The 17,718-nt window shown below is 34.5% G+C and overlaps 1 protein-coding gene and 1 long non-coding RNA gene across 2 annotated transcripts in view; one reads left to right on the forward strand and one right to left on the reverse strand.

The window, feature by feature from the left end:
* LOC308185778 overlaps positions 1 to 2,356 on the reverse strand; it is a 13,536-nt gene extending 11,180 nt beyond the window's left edge. The window contains exon 1 of the long non-coding RNA XR_013943750.1: positions 2,046 to 2,356. This is a non-coding gene — a long non-coding RNA (uncharacterized lncRNA). The remainder of the gene's footprint in view (positions 1 to 2,045) is intronic.
* Positions 2,357 to 2,574: 218 nt separating this feature from the next.
* Positions 2,575 to 17,718, forward strand: part of ALDH1A1 (aldehyde dehydrogenase 1 family member A1) — a 37,029-nt gene continuing 21,885 nt past the window's right edge. The window contains exons 1-3 of the mRNA XM_080574307.1: positions 2,575 to 2,781; positions 11,929 to 12,033; positions 16,949 to 17,089. Of these exons, the coding sequence (XP_080430433.1) occupies positions 2,692 to 2,781; positions 11,929 to 12,033; positions 16,949 to 17,089 (336 nt within the window). The 5' untranslated portion in view covers positions 2,575 to 2,691. The remainder of the gene's footprint in view (positions 2,782 to 11,928; positions 12,034 to 16,948; positions 17,090 to 17,718) is intronic.

Consider the following 17,718-nt stretch of genomic DNA (forward strand, 5'->3'; position numbering starts at 1 on the left):
AAGAAGGAGGGAAAGAAAGAAAGAAAGAGAGAGAGAGAGAGAGAGAAAGAAAGAGAAAGAAAGAAAGAAGAAAGAGAAGGAAAGAAAGAAAGAAAGAAAGAAGAAAGAAAGAAGAAGAAAAGAAAGAAGAAAGAAAGAAAGAAAGAAGAAGAAAGAAAGAAAGAAAGAAAGGAGGAAAGAGAAGGAGGAAGAAGAGAAAGAAGGAAGGAAAGAAGGAAAGAAGGAAGGAAAGAATGAAAGAAGGAAAGAAGGAAAGAAGGAAGGAAAGAGAAAGAAAGAAAGAGAAGGAAAGAGAGAAAGAGAGAGAGAAGGAAAGAGAAGGAAAGAGAAGGAAAGAAAGAAAGAAGAAAGACAAGAAAGAAAGAAAGAAAGAAAAGAACGAAAGAAAGAAAGAAAGAAAGAAAGAAAGAAGAAAGAAAGAAAGAAAGAGAAAGAAAGAAAAGAAAGAAAGAAAGAAAGAAAGAAGAAAGAAAGAAAGAAAGAAAGAAAAGAAAAAGAAAGAAGAAAGAAAGAAAGAAAGAAAGAAAGAAAGAAAGAAAGAAAGAAAGAAAGAAAGAAAGACAAGAAAGAAAGAAAGAAAGAAAAGAAAGAAAGAAAGGAAAGAAAGAGAAGAAAGAAAGAAAGAAAGAAAGAAAGAAAGAAAGACAAGAAAGAAAGGAAAGGAAGGAAAGGAAGGAGGAAGGAAGGAAGGAAGAAGGAAGGAAGGAAGGAAGGAAGGAAGGAAGGAAGGAAGGAAGGAAGGAAGGAAGGAAGAAGAAAGAAAGAAAGAAAGAAAGAAAGAAAGAAAAGAAAGAAAGAAAGAAAGAAAAGAAGAAAGAAAGAAAGGAAGAAGGAAGAGAAGAAAGAAGAGAGAGAGAAGGAGAGAAGGAAAGAAAGCAAAACTCATATTCCAAATACAGGTAGAATCAAACTATGGAAATACTTAGAATCATTAATGAACAAACCCTATTTAGGTATTATCTTTTTTTTTTTTTTGGTGAGATTCTCTAAGTTCTCATAAATCTCATAAGAAAGACATTCTCTAAGGCAAGCAAATATTGTAATCCAAAGTGTTAGGGTCAGAAAGTGTTGTTCACAGCATTTTTAAATATATCATTCTTGATGTCTTGAGCCAGCCAGCTTGTCATCTTGAGACAGCAACTGAGGAAAAAAAGCTGAAGGATGCATCCAAAAGAAAATAACAGCTGTTAACCTTAGATATTATGGCATTATAGCAATGAGAACTGGACTCCTTTGTTCACATAACAGAGTGGGTGATTGAAACTTGTTCAGGTCCCTACAGCTCTTTGCATGTCACTGCAAGAAGACTCTTCTGAAAATTATCTTTTATCCACAAGTTACTTGGAATTTTTCTAAGGGTTAGAAACCCTTGCTCCAATCATATGTCCAAACACAATAATAATCAATGAGAATTATAGTATGCTCTTTAATTCAGAAAGTATGTTACATATAACTAATGCATCGTAAGATTAATTTCATGATGTCCTGTATCATCCATCAGTTAAAAGCAACAAAGCCGCCATTACCAGATGGTTTAGATGATGCCTGATACATGAATTAACTGAGCTCAGTGAGTTTTTCAAGCATCTGTGCAGTCTCAGTGAAAGCAATAAGATCATTTCTCTTTATTTCTATGGCTCAGATTTATTGTGCATATATCAGAAACTTACTATATAAAAACAAGTGTTAATGCAATCCCATCTTGTTCTGTGATGTCATTCTTCAGAAAAAGTAGGACTTCATGAAGAAAGGAGTTTCTTGTGACATATACCAGTACGAGAGATATGCTTCTTTTTGAATAATCAGAACTGTATATATACATGCTGGTGGTTTCTATTCTTGATAGGAAAACTGCCTTTTAAACAATTCCTTCTGAAAGGCACAAACTCATTTTCCAAAGGACACTACTGCCTTTTTTTTTTTCTTGGTTTTTTTTTGCTTTTTTTTTTTTTGCTTGATTTTACCCAGAGAGGCTGGGGTTTTGTTTGTTTGTTTGTTTGCTTGTTTGTTTGTTTGTTTTCCTGGATTAAACTATTTTGTCTTACCTTCACATATCTTGAAAAGCATATGAAGGATTGTGTATTAGCATAGTCATCTGTTATCTCTGTGATCTACATAACAAGTATTAATTATAAGAATTATAATTTACTCTGAACATAGTAAAGCACAAATTAGGTTGGCTTGTTTTCTACTGAATACTTTCCAGCTCTGGGTGTTATTCTTGCTAGCTCTCTAGTGAGAAGTGCTTAGTTCATTTCCAGAACTAACAAGTGTGTCTTTACCTTCAGAGCTGCCATCAAGTAATTGAAGAACTTCACTTAAAATCTAAGAGCCTGCCTTCTGAGAGAAAGTAATCTTACAGGTAAGAAGAGGAGGCCTTAAAGTATGTTCTCCAGTATGAAAAACACAGAGTCTGACTAAATGCATTTTGTCAGCAGAGTTTGCTACTTCGAGATCTCAGCTCAGTGAAAAGGCTGTTACTTCTGGTCTTAAAAATAAGTCGTGTCATTTTCTCTTTGCAGGGAATTCTTTCATCCAATCATATTCCTGTATGCAAATATACCATAGCTGGTACAGATAAAAAAGCACAAATAAAGCTAAGGGCTCAGTCAGGACAAAAATCACTGTGCTTCCCTGATACCTCATTTCACCTGTGTTTCAAGAACGTCCTCAAACTCCTCATTTGACAATATGAAGAAGCAAGGCTCAGACAGCAATCCTGTTCCAGTTTTGCCAGTGCTGCCAGAACCACTCAAAGATCTGAAAATTAAGTACACCAAGGTTAGTAGTGTTTGTGTTTGTTAACTTCTCTTATGCATTCACCTCAGACTGTAAGATGTGCACATTTCATCTTATATGAAAGCAACATTACGTCAGTAATTAAATGTTTATTCTGATCTTTTTATGATATTATATATGTTAGTAATTAATGTTTAGTGATCCTTTTACCATAAGTATTTCAGGAAGTGTGCAAGTGTGAGAGAATCATTTCACATTTCATTAGGAACTAGTGTTGTTTTGTCTCCTGAAACAAAAGTTTCTGCAGAAAGTTTCTTAGAAAGTATAAATGGAACAAAGAAGGAAAGGTTTCTGTTACTACAATATTTTTCAGAACAGTGAGAACAAATTGAAATGCTAGGGTTTCACATTGTATTATAAGCAGATTTAAATAATTATGACAAATATACTTATGTGGAAAAGGATGTGTGAAAATGAAACTAAAGTTCATTCTACTCTCTTTTTTATCTTTGAGATTTTTCAGCCTAATCAGGTAATAAAATAAAGTCTACCATTGTTACTTTCTTAATTCTATTAGAAGCATTTTTTTTAATAATAAATTATTTCCATCTGCAGTTAGAAACAAACAGATAAAGAGGGTCCGAGTCCAGTGTTATGTTCTCAGCTTGAAAGGCCCTTTTCTTCTGTAATATCATAGCACACAGAAATCTTCAAGTATTTTGAACACATCATTGGCAGAAGAATACTGAAACTCTGCCCCTGAAACTTTCAGATAGAACATTTGATCAGAAAGGACCTGTTCTCTTTGGAGACATTTATGGATCTTTCTTATTCTCATTGCCATTGCAATAGAAATAATTTTTACATTCCCAGAATTTATTTTCTAACAGAAGAGTTCATCAATTATCTAGATTAGTTCTTTTAAACTCTATTCTGTCCTGTTTTTTCATGGGAAAAACCTACCCAAATTTCAATGCATATCTTTCTTGAATAAATCATGCAGGACCTTACTTTGTAAATATTTAACAGGCTAGGAAAGCTATGTAGCTCTACTATGTGATATCTCTTCCTCTCTCAGAAAAAAAAAAAAAAAAAAAAAAAGCTTAATTCAGGGATGATACATTTGTACACAGGGGACTTTGGTGTTCTAGAAACAACAAACTACAGTGATTTTTTTTGTTTTGTGTTGTTTGTTTTTGTTTTTTCCCTCTTTTTTCCCCAATGGAAAACAAAAAAAAACTAATATGAGAAAATTGCCTACTCAGAAATCCTGTGTAAGTGAATAATGACAGAAATTCCTATAAAAATTTTTATCTTTCTATTCATCGGCAAAACCCATTCTAGTAACACAAAAAGGAATCACAAAACAGTCAGCATGCTTGAAGTTTCTGTAATACCCAGTTAAGGAGAGTGGCACATAGTAAATTAATGTGTTTTTTTTCTGCACAAGAGATACCATTTCCTGAAAAACAACATATAATATGTATCTCTGGAGAAATACAATGCATTTCTTTGCAAAACTATGTACCTACATTTGATTAGATCAAACATTTTGCAGTGCATTCCTCCTCTCTTCAAATAACACACAGGATTATCTGAAAGCCACAACAGTGAACTGAGGGACAGAGAACTGGGATAATAGAAATGTTATCCCAAATCCATCAGTCCTCCCTCCCACAATTTAATATAACCTTTCCACTTTTGTCTTCTTACCTGTCCTGTTTTTCTCCTGTGCCATGCAAGTCAGCGCATGGAATGTGGGATTGCTGTGACTATTTACACTGGAGGAACCAGGAAAGTATTAATTACTATGGATGTATAAATCCTTCTGCCTGAAGCACCTTGGACATCGACAGGTTCCTCTTACCTGAAAACTCTCCCTTCTCTTTGTATACAATGGTACAGTTACCACCACTATCTGTCTGGAGGAAAGTCTAGAGGAGATATCCCAAGGATTTTCCTTTAAACTAAATGCACTTTCCTGTTTGTTTGTTTTCTATGTGAGGGATAGAAATTAGATAGAATTGTTTGGGTCTCATACAAAAATCGTTTAACTGCATGACAGTGGTCAAACACTGGAACAGGCAAGAAGTGTCCCATGCCTGTCAGTGTTCAAGAGGCACACAGGCAATGCCCCCAGTAATACATTTTGGTTAGGCCTGAAGTAACTTTTGGTTAGGCCTGAAGTAGTCAGGCAGTTGGATTAGACGACGTTTGTAGGTTCCTTCCAACTGAACTATCCTATCCTATCCTATCCTATCCTATCCTATCCTATCCTATCCTATCCTATCCTATCCTATCCTATCCTATCCTATCCTAGTCTAGTCTAGTCTAGTCTAGTCTACTGATCTGTAAGTTGGTATAGATACATTACCAATTGTGCCTTTCTCATGTACCATAAAACAAAGCACTCCTTTGGAAATTTGAATTCCAAGAGTTTAATCAGATTAATTTTCAATGATTACATTGGTTTGGTTGTTGAACCTCAAGTGTGAACAAAATGTGATCTTGAATTGCTTTCATATCTGAATCTCCTTTAAAGACACTCCAACAAACAGAACTAGTGTTGGTACCTGGCTACAAATGTACTAGTAAATATTTTACTTAGTCAGCACTGAGGAATTAGACAATGATTGTGTAACAAATGATTTGTCATGATACTTTCAAATATACTAAGCCTTATGATGTTCCTTTAAACAGAGAAACTCAGATTAGTTAATTATTAGGTTGTTAAATCACATGAGGGGGAGAAAATGACAACGCATTATCTCACTAGGCTCTGTGTGGAATACCAGAAAACGTACAAGGGTAAACCACCCTGAGTGAAGAAAAACTTTAGCTAAGTATCATGTACCTTGTAATCACTACTTTCACAAACAAAGATGAGGGATAAAAATATAAAAATATATATAATTAAGATACCTGGGGAAAGGTCATTGGCTATAAAGCTACTATAGAAACCTACTCTTTTTAAGCTCAGCTGACTTTGTAAATAAAAAGCCACTAACTGATGCATCCCAAAGTTCAAATAGATAATGAACAGAATGGATATGTTCTCTGATTATTAGTTCATTACGTAAATTTTCTTCATACAAAAAATTCTGAATGGGAAAAAAAAATCTTATATGAAATATATAAGCCCATTATCAGTTTCTTGTGTAGAAAAACACCGGGGGAGAGGTCAACTTAAGAAGATTTCATAGATATTGCATATTGATGTACTTGCTTCAAGTTTACAGTTTGTGTCTCCAGTAGTTCCTTAAATAATTTCATGTATTTTAACAGTACAGCTTAAAGAATACAGTGAGACTCCATGAGATACTTTGGGACAAGTAAATCAGAGAATATAGCACTTGAAATGAATATGCTTTTGGGTCACAGATCTCTTTCAGTCTTGGATATGACTGTACACTTACTGATAGCATCAAATTCAAGAATATCTGAATGATCCTTATATTCTATGAGAGCAAAAAAATAAAAAAAACTACAGTGAAACAACAATTAAAAAATGACTGCAACAACACTTCTAAGACATCAATCCTTGCAAAGTAAATTTGCAGCCCTAAACTTCATTGACCATGTTCAGTCATCAGAGAGAATCCTCAATGCACAGCACGTACAATAGAAAAGTAGGTCTTTTGCATTCACACCCGACAAATGAGAAAAAAAGAATCTAAGCTTCCAAAGGAGTTCTGCCTGACAGACAAAACTGCGTAACATATTTCAAAATGATCCCAAATGTGTTTTTTTTTCAGTAAGATGAGGGACTTGCCAGAGACTGCTGTTGGATGGTACATCAGTGTTCCCTGGATTTAGAGAGCCTTATCCTGTTTGTTTGTTTGTTCATTTTCAGCATAACTCCACAGACTTAAATGAGTATGTCTGCATGTCTGCATGCACATTTGAATGCAGCTGCTTGCAATGTATGCACGCATATATGTGTCTCTTACATGGAGGGTTTTGACTTTTTTTCCCTTCTCTATTCTGTCTGTCATACCTGCATAAGACTGCTGTCTTGCTCAAAAAGAGACATCTGGATAGTTCGATTTATACTGTCCTGATACAATGTTGTGTATATAGTTAAAGTAATGAAGTTATGGTTTAAATGGGAATGGTATTGGAAACATTAATAAGAAAGATATTCTAAAGTAATATTATGGTTGATATTGGTTGGGGCAATAAATGCAATTTTTAAACAAATACTTTCAAAACTTCCAAAAATGGTATGTTTTACTATTATTCCTTTTACAGACAGATATGATTTTGGCATATTGTAACATCATAGCAGTGTTATGTTAATATTTACCTTTTACTTTGTCTCTTTTCTTGGCAATGTAACTAGTTACTAAAGATGGCTTTTTTCATATTAACTACTTAACTGCTGTCTTTGCCCTTTCATAACAGTCAGAATTTTGCATGGATACTCCTATGATCAGTTTCATTGTATATCTGACATTTCAAGGAACTAATATTTTAATTTCCCTTAGAGCTTTTGTTATTTCAGGTGTTTGCTGATCTGCCCTGATGACCGGAGCTAACAATGACAGTCTACATATGATGCCCACATATAATCAAGCTGAAACATACAGGAATATATTAATAGGAAATTGTTACCATATAAATTTAGAGATAATCTTTTTATCAGTCTTGCCAATATTATCAAACCATTAACCAATTATTAGTAACTACACAGACAGTCAGAGTAAACAATTTCAGTAGTATGCAAAAAAAAAACTAAAACTCCCAGAAAGCTGTCATATATTCATAACACATAGTTGTGGTGGTAGGGTTTAAATCACAGTTCTATGTGACAAAAAAAAAATACAAAAATTCTTGCAGTTATGTCATCCTGTCTCTGTCCTGCCCTTTATCAATTGTCATTTGCTTTAATTTTCCTGCCTCCAAATATTTCTTGTTTTTCTATTTAAATGTAGAAATTCCTGCTTCTCTGAGCATGCAGTCTTCTGCCTGCATGGTTGTAACCAGTGATTGATTAGATGTGGGGAAGCTGCTCTCATCCATGATCCTCAAGGTACCCACAGTTCAAGCACAAAACACCCAGTACAGTCAGTGTCTGCCATGAGATCAGTGAGGAGCATGAGTAAGATCTCCCATGCATATTGGCCACAAAATGACACTGGTGGACAGTGAGAAGGGAGTGCACCTTCCTTTGGTGGAGGGTTTGAGGGTTAGACAGAGGATGACAGCTGCTTATAACATTGGACTGCATACATTGCCATGTTCACCTTAAAGAACAACATACATCACACTTGGTAGCAACACGTTCTTCTCTTTTCATCGTCTGTGACATATTTCAGATCTTTCCAATGAGGTTTGCCTTTCTCTTTGAAGACTGACCTACAGAATCAGAATGAAAAAGTTAACTCACATTGACAATTTCATCCACAGAGATTCAAAGTTGTCAGGCTCTGGGGTAGCATGGATCTAACACACCTGGAGATCAGACCCAGAATCTATTTCTCATTTACAAATGGAGATAAGTACCTCGAATTTCACCCAGGGATCCCTAGCCTTCACTCTGCTTGTCCTTTAAATTTTCACAGCTGCGTAATGTTATAAAACTTGTTGGTAATTACAGCTAAAATAGGGCACGTTTTTAGTAGCTCATTTTATTCTCTGTTCAGCAGTTACTGAATCGGTTCAGGACAAGAAGCAATGGGAAAAAACTGGCATGCAAGATGTTCCTCCTAAACATCAGGAAACACTTTACTGTGTGTGTGACTGTGCACTGGCACAGGTTGTTCAGAGCGGTTGTAGAGTCTGTCTCTTTGGGGATCTTCAAAAGCCATCTGGACATGGTTCTGAGCATCCCAGCTTGACATTATAGGTGTACCTGCTTGAGCAGGGGTTGGACCAGATGACTTTCAGAGGTCCCTTCCAGCCTCAACAGTTGTGTAATTCTGTAATTTTTTTGGTATCTTCTTTAACAGAACAGAAAAGAAATTTCAGAAATACTATAACATTTCTATAATGGTATAAAGTATATCTTTTAAAAGGCAACATTTACTTTTTAAGAATACTGTACATGTTGCCATATTTTTCCTGACATAATTAAAAAATATTGTTTGTTTGGTTTTTCAGGAATAATTGTAGTGGTTTATTTCCTATTTTTTCATGGAAAAGCAGACCAATTTCTACAGATAGCATCAACAGTCTTATTAACAGCAACCAAAAACAAAGCAATGCAGAACTACTCACTCCTGGTACATTCTTTAGGCATTTTTTTAAAAGATACATAAGATGATTGAAATTAGGACACCAGATCTTGGAAGAGAAGGAAAAACTATGCCAAACAGATAACAAAATTAATAGTAAAAGCAAAGTATACATGGTGGGGATTTTGTGCTGCCTCTGAAGAAAGTATTTTTGTATGACACTAATGTCATTTAGACGTTATAAGCATTTCAAACATTTAATTTTTCTTTTGGTTGTGATGATGCATTTGCTAATTAGTTATTCCCATATAAAAGTCTCTAGGTTTGAATTGCCAGTATTGTATTGCAAAAGGCTTTGGATCATAAAAGTTTAATTATGGAAACAACAATGCCCATCTTGCCTTGTTTAGCTGTTATTCTACTTGTGCCATCAAGATGTGATGATGTTTGTTCCAGCCACACAAAGCAAATTCAGTACATACTGTGCTTTTCAGCCTGTATAAAAGCTTAAACTTTGAGTAGGGACATAGTTCCTACCATTTATTAAATGAACTTTGGGTCTCAATTTCACCACTGCTAGGTAAGCTGTTGTGATTATATTTGATTCAGGCCAGCTATTGCGCAATTGTTCCTCTTACATGCTTCTTAATTGCTAGCTATATGTTTGGTAGTTTGTGAAGAGACTGAAATAGAAATATATAACAGGACAGTATTTAATTTAAATTGTAGTCACAAATGTATCTTATTTTAATGTTATTAGACATTTCCAATCAATGTCACTTAACAGTTGTGAGAAAAACTTCTACATGAGCAAAGTATGCTGGCCTGCTTTTCCTGGTGGAAAATCAAGCGTTGGTGTCTGTTGAGCAACATCAGTGTAGAGACATAACAGGGAACCTCAGAATTAGAACGAAGGATGGATGACTAACAGACTGGACACAAGTAATATTGATTTTCTGTAGTACCCCTTGCAGTTTAAATAAAAAAAATAAAAAAATAAAGTAAATAAATAAATAAAAGACTATTGGTAATAGACTAACAGGAGTGGTTGCATTTTATGTCTATCTACTAAAAAGGAGGCAGGGAAGTGACACCAATTTGAGGGTGACAAACGATGAGGAGGCTGCAGTCATTAAACTGGAGATAACCAGGACCTTGATAGAAATTGTTGAATAAGTAATGAATGGCATCAAATGATTAGTATCATTTTAAACATAAGATAATTGTGCAGATCATAAAGCAATGACAACTAAAACTGTTACCCAAGGATCATCTTACTGAAACCTGAAGTCATGCAAAGTAGCTTTACCCTTCAAAAACAGGAATTACAGAACATGTTGAAAAACAAAACCAGAGAGGCTTGAATTTCTGGTGTTTTGCAGAGAGATATTCAGGTAGGGAAGGCAGGGAGAAGAACCCCCCCATATACACTACCATGAACTATAATACTGCCAAGTGTTGAAGTTATATACACTGCCAGCAGCAACATTTGTTATGTGTTTATATGATCATATTCATGTGCTGAATTAAACATTATGGTCATGTGACCAGAACCTCCCTCCTGCCACCCATAGTGTAACCTCTGTGAAATAAATAGAGCACTGCAATGCAAAAATGTTCAGACCAAGGTACTGCAAACACTTTCATAAAGAGAAGCGGGAACTCACTTTGAAAGCACTGATCAGAAGTGCCATAGTTTTTCACATATTATTGTCTAAGATCTATAGGCGTATATTAGATTATATGTGTAGCTATGTTAGAATATGACCATGGTCATATGCTGCCCACGAGTCACTGTTCAAATTGTCCTGCTTCTTAACTCTTGAACTTTTTTAGTGTGGCCAGTGTAAACATTTTGATGTGTAGTGGTTTGATCTGGAATGCTAGACTTATAAGACTAGGACAGTCAGAAAAAGAGTAAATAAAGAAGTGGGTGTTTCTACTTCATTGGTAAATTAATTCAACTTTTTTCAAGGCAACTGTTATATACAAGAGAGAACTTTTCTTCCAGTATGTACTACTGTGTGTTTTTTTGTTTTGTTTTGTTTTGTTTGAGAGTGTTTCTGTGAAGAGTACTAACTATCAACAGAAAATATAGTCTAGTCTTTCTCTGTGGTTTCTAACAATATACTTCTGGTGAATACATTCATTATTTCCTCTTCATTTGTGATTTCTACCTTTGTTTAATGGAAAAAAAAATCCTACATTTCATGTAAAAGATTAAGAGCATTAAATTTCTGCTTTTAAATCCTAATTAAAAATACATTCAGTGAGGGACCAATCCACAAAGTCAAAGGATTTTGGTGAAAAATAAGAGCCCTCTAATCTCTGATTATTTTTCTTCTGTAACATGGAAATAAAGTACACAAGCTTGCTTTTTACTCTAATTGGTTATCTCCTTTTTTAATTTTCTTCATTCAGTTGACTGTAAAACGTTTTTTAGTCTTTACTTTCATTTCAGAAAAATAGTGTTATCAGATATTTTTTGGTGGGATTGCCTTCTTTGGTGGGAGAAGGTGAAGAGAAATCAAAGCAAAACCAAAGGATATGATGTTCCACAATAAATTGCATGTACTATTTACACAAAACCTAAATACTGTGTTAATTTCTGAAGAGACATGTAACAGAAAGGCCCCCCATATTTATCAGTCCTATGAGCACAGGAAAGTCAGGTAGTTTTAGGTAGGTTATTTAGGACTGTACCTCTACTGTACATCACAGACTTTGGTTTGAAAGAGGAAGGATCCCAGTGTAAAAATATCTTTTCATAGTATGAAACAAAGTGTAAATATGCTGTGGAGAAAGAAAGTGGCTTTTCTCCAAAAGAAGAAAATTTTTAAAAGTTGGTTAACTGCATATATGATCACTCTTCTCTTCATAGTAATTTAGCAATAACTATTCCTTTTTGAATTCAGGTACTTATCATACAGCTCTTGGTGTTATTCTTTAACATAGAAGATAGGCAACAGCTATATATGTTACTAATAGTAATGCACTGTTTTTTCCTTTACAGATATTTATAAACAATGAATGGCACAATTCAGTCAGTGGTAAAAAATTTGAAGTCTTTAACCCTGCAAATGAAGAGAAAATCTGTGAGATTGAAGAAGGCGACAAGGTAGAGGGTTTTGTTTTGTTTTGTTTTTCCTTCTTTTAAACTTAGCTTTAAATTCAATTCTGCATTAAAGCAGGAAGATGAGCATCCATCTCTGCTGATATAAACTTTAAATGTTTGGGTTTTTTTAATAAACTCTTTAATGTTTTCATAAATGACTTGGATACAGGACTAGAAGTTGTTTTGAGTAAGTTTGCAGATGATACTAAATTGGGAGGAGCTGCTGACTCTCTTGATTGTAGAGAAACCTTGTAGAGAGATCTTGACAAATTAAAGAACTGGACAATCACCAGTTAATATGAAGTTTAACAAGATATGAAGTTTAACAAATATAAAGTTTAACAAGAGCAAGTGCTGAATTGTGCACTTGGGACTAGGTGACTCTAGCTGTACGTACAGACTGGGAGCTCAGAGACTGGAGAGTAGACCCACAGAAAGGGATCTGGGGGTTCTGGTTGTCAGCAAGTTGAACATGAGCCAGCAGTGTGCCCCGGCAGCCAAAAGAACCAAACGTACCTTCAGGTGCACAAGAGACAGCACTGCTAGCTGGTTGAGGGAAGGGATTGTCCTGCTCTGCTCTGCGCTGGTGCAGCCCCACCTTGAGAGCTCTGTGCAGTTTTGGGCACCACATTTAAAAAAAAAAAAAAAAAAAAAAGATATAAAACGGTATGTCCAAGGAAGGGTAACAAAGAGGTGGAAACATACAAGGAGTGGCTGAAGTCACTGTGTGGGAGTGACTTATGGGGAGGCCTCATGGCAGCCTGTAGCTCCTTCATGAGGGGAGCAGAATGAAGGAGGGCAGGAGGTAGCTAATGTCTGCTCTCAGTGGACACCTACAGGACCTGAGGGAACAGCATGGAGCTGCAACAAGGGAGCATCAGGCTGGGTGTTGGGAAAAGGTTCTGCACCCAGAGGGTGGGGTTGGACACTGGGACAGGCTCCCCAGGGCAGTGGTCACAGTGCCGAGCCTGTTGGAGTTCAAGAAACGTTTGGACAACGCTCTCAGACACCTGGTCTGATTTTTGGGTAGTCCTGTGCAGACCGTGGAGTTGGACTCAATGACCCTTGTGGGTCCCTTCCAACTCAGGATATCCTATGATTCTATACTTCCACCCTCCTTTCTTGTGCTTCACTCTTAGGGTATTATACTAATAATATAATGAGGAAAGTTTTGTAGAAACATTTTTGTTAATTTTCCTGTTAATAATAGTAATTATTTTTGCTGTGTTTGATCAGTGGCATCTAGTTTTATTATTATTTTGTCATTATTTTTAATCATCATTTTATTTTGTTTTGTTTGTTTGTTTTCCTGGCTCTTCCTTATCTAATCTGTTCATAACACATTTATGTAAGGTTTTACATTACAAATGCCATAAATTGGAAAAATACTAACATTTTCTGATGGAGACTCTGAGAAGCTGTTCATTACCATCAGCATTTTTAGCTGTGAATTTTTCTTCTCAGTAATGTCATCTTGAAAATGTAGTTTTGTGAAGAATATATTGAAACATAGTACAAAAGTGGGCTATGAAGCTGAAGGTCATCTACCAAATAGACATTAATCCCAGCAAAGTGTATTTCTGTACTGGATGTTAAACTGATGATTTTAAGCAAAGAAGTAAAAACATTGTTAACACTTAAAAACAAACTTTTTTTTTACGTGTGTGAGATTTTTTTTTTACTAGAAAAAATACTGGAAAATGGCATTTAATCAGATGTATAATGAAAAGCTATGTCCTCAAATAAGCAGCTTTGTGTTTTCATCACAGTAAGTATTTTTAGATGAAAAAGGATTTACTTAGTTTGACCATAGAGTTTAAATATATGTTATCAAGTAGGGGAGTTGCTTGTTTAAATAGAACAGACAATGTTGCTTAAACACTTTTAAAACTGATGAGTAAATAAATTTTTGGATAAAGTATGAGAAAATAAGTATGAGAAGTGAATGTTCTGTTTCCAGTTGACAGTTGCACACACACAAACACAAAATAAATAAATATTTTTTAAAAATACTGTTCGAAAATAACATTGTTTTTGCAATTAATGTTTTGGTTCCTGCAAATATTTATTTCCTTTTCTAGTTTTCCCTTTTGAAGTCAAATTTAGATGTCCAAATGCAAGAAAAAAAAAAAAAAAAGAATAGAATAGAATAGATTTTCTTATATTTCTCACAAAATGATATCTGATGTTCATTTCAGCCAAGAAATATTCATCACTAGAATTATTTGTGTATGAGGCCTGTTTTAAATTTAGCAGCAAAATGTCTGCTGAACACCATTTTATCCATGAAAGATATTAATAAACTCATAAACAGTCTATTAGTGCTGGAAGTTCACCACCAATTTATTGTCAAAATAGTTAGCACACTCTCTTTAAGAATATTTGACTTTACAGAGATTCACTCTGAAATTAAATGGTTTTTTGAGAAATGTGTAGGAACAGAGTTCATTCAGCTTCCTGTGCTCACCAAAACTTAGTTATTCTGTTTGGTAATTTCATCCTGAATGTCTTGATGAACTTTGGCTCAAGAGCTCTCTGTCAAGTATATGAGCAATAGTGACCATACAGGAAGGCTATAGCGAAGATAGATTTTAAATTTTTTCTTTGACTAAGGTAATTGAAAAAATCTGCATGAATCTAGTTTTTGATAACTTCATATGTCTGATCGTAAGTTCTTAAAACGTCTTACTCATGCCTTTTTTCATTCCCAGTTACCTATCTCAGTATCACTGAGATTATTTCAGGCTTGTTTTTCCCTCAGCCAAAACATTTCATAAGCATGTTGTTTACTGTTGAATTTTATCAGAAAAGCACCGTAAGTGCTTTTGATGCAAAACCCTACTTCTATCACTTCTCTATTCAGTGTTTGAAAATAAGATTATATTGAAAATCAGGTTGGCCTAATATTTGTTCATTCTCCAATTAAATTGCTCATGACCTGCAACTGTTCATTTAACATTCAGAATTTTTCTAGTTTTAATTTTTTACAGGCAATATAGCAATGCATTAAATAGAAAGATGATGCTACTTGATGCATAGGTTTGCTTTCTCTCCAATAATTTTTCCAACTAATGTGTAAAGAAAATAACTATTAACTAAACTGCCAAGTGAACTGTATAAATCTAATAAATTACATGGGCACTGCGAACCTGATATTCTAGAGCCTACTCTTTACATAATAAGCCAAGAGATTTTAGGAAATTGTTTGTGCAATAGGGATGTACACTGCCTTGCAGTAGTATTTAAAAAAAAAAAAATTTTTCCAGATTCACTAATCTTAAAGGCCCCTAGTAAAATAGTAAATAATAAAGCAGCTCAACACGTGGTCAGTAAGAACAAAGGTAAATGTATATTAATGAAAAGTCTATTTAAAAACTAAACAAAAAAAAATCTAGCTCTGTATAGATCTAACCGGCTTTATTCTCTTGGTATAGATTTATGTTCCCAAATTAAATTTCATATATTTAAAGAATATTTTTTTTTCCTTACTTGTTAATTCACAGCCCATAATTATCATTAAATATCCTTTTCTTGGTTTTAATTATTTCTACACTGAAGAACACATGGCAATGTTTTTAATTTTAATTTACATCATTCACACAAGTGCAGCTCATGGTTTCTCCCATTCTTTACTGGTGTAGGCCAAGGCATACATCCTAAGTTGTATTTCAAAGCTGTAGAATTTTTATGATAACAAGAGATAAGAAAAAAAAAAAAAAAGAATTAAATATTCACTGAATGCATATTTCTGTGTCACAGATAAGTGATGAGTTATCTGACAACATTTTGGCAGTTTTTGAAGAAAAACAGCCCTTTTTAATCTGATAGATTTCAGCTACCTGCTGTAGACAATGGGTCAGTACAGTAATGATTGTGCAGGTTGTAAAGATCCTTCCCAACTACCATTTTTCAAACTTCATCCTAGGAAGTTTTGTGAGTCTCCTGTCCAGCAGATCTATACCAGACTTTAGTTTGTGGCTTTGGTTTTCTTTTTTCCCTATTGAAGGAGAATTAGTTAGTTAGACATCAGTTAAAGATTCTAGATCTGGTCCACATTTAGAACCCACTTAACCTGCACATTGACCTGCAGTCAACTTTGCTCACTTAGTTAACCTCATAGTGATTTACATGGATGAGATTCTTGCAATCAGAAGGAAAAAAAAAAAAGTATGCAAATTGCTTAAGAAAATATGTTCCATATATGTATTTCTCTTTTTCAAAAATCATTGTTTTTAATTTTTAACAAAAGACTGCAATAAACCTCCTTTTTGTTGTTATATTTCTTTCAGAATCTTTAACATGAAATATAAAAAAACTTCCAGGTTTCAAAAACCATTTCTCAAGGGATTTTTTTATCATTTTATCTGGAACGACTTTCCACACAAAAGAGTTTCATGTAATTGATTGTATATTTTCTCACTACACCAAAAGCCATATGGTAAATAACACATTATGTTATAAAAAACATTAATGGGCTGACAAATTATCTTGAGCCAATGCCTAAACTTTAAAGTACTTAGGCTTAGCATTTTGAATATAGTCAATTATTCAACGGTTAATATTATTTTAAATGCAAATGCAAATTTGTAATTTGTGTATTCATCCCCAGTTACAGACACTAAAAGAGAGACTTTTTAGAACTGGAGTTCCTTAATATGTTTTTATTTTATATTATTTTATTTTTATTTTATTTATTTTATTTTTTATTTCATGAGCTTTGAAAACCCATCTGCTTCTCATACAACTTCACATTGCTGAAATGATAGGAAAAGTGTTTGAAAGAAAATAACCTATATATCTAAAATTACTGTACAAATTCTGATTAGACTGGGATTGCAAAACACTTTGCATGTTTAGCAACTAACAAGCCTGGATGACAGAATCAATTACTGATTAATTTTATTTTTTTCTCCCACAGGCAGATGTAGACAAAGCTGTTAAAGCAGCTAGAAGAGCTTTTGAGCTTGGATCACCCTGGCGTACAATGGATGCTTCAGAGCGAGGAAGGCTCTTGAATAAACTAGCTGATTTAGTTGAAAGAGATAGATTGATTTTAGCTGTGAGTATAATATGTGAACAAAAAGGGGGAAAAAAATCTGTGTTCTGATTTTTAAAGATTGATATAAGCAAGAGTAATGCACTACAACCATGGAAAATGAGGCTGTTTCAGTATTCATTTTTCCCTCTCTATTCCAAATGCACCATATTAAACTGTTTTACACTCTGGTCGACAGACACCCTAAGTCCACAAAGTACTTGAGTATTTCATTAACTTTAAGATGATATTAAAGCTGCCTACAATCCATGCAATTTCAGTTGTTGAATCACAAGGACACGTTAATATAGACCCTATGCTTAACGCTTGTCTAAACCAAGACCTGAGTCAAGGCCTTACCTCAAAGCCTAGCTCAGAGCTTACAGATAATACCAGTGAGCGTGGGAAGAAATTCTGAATTTCAGTGTTATACATTGTTTTCACTAACTCTTGCTTGCAAATGGCTATGAGTTAAAAAAAGCAAACAAACAAACAAAAAACACCTTAACCCAGCAACATGGGTGGTAGGCAATCATTTCCTGTCTTTATCAACTATTGTTTGTTGGCCATGTTACTGCTCAACTGTGGACACACAGATGATGTGTGCATCACCAGATGATGTAGCACCACCATCTAACTGCAGTAATTCAAGG

This window comes from Anser brachyrhynchus (assembly GCF_964034855.1).
Source record: "Anser brachyrhynchus genome assembly, chromosome: Z".
NCBI classification, from domain to species: domain Eukaryota; kingdom Metazoa; phylum Chordata; class Aves; order Anseriformes; family Anatidae; genus Anser; species Anser brachyrhynchus.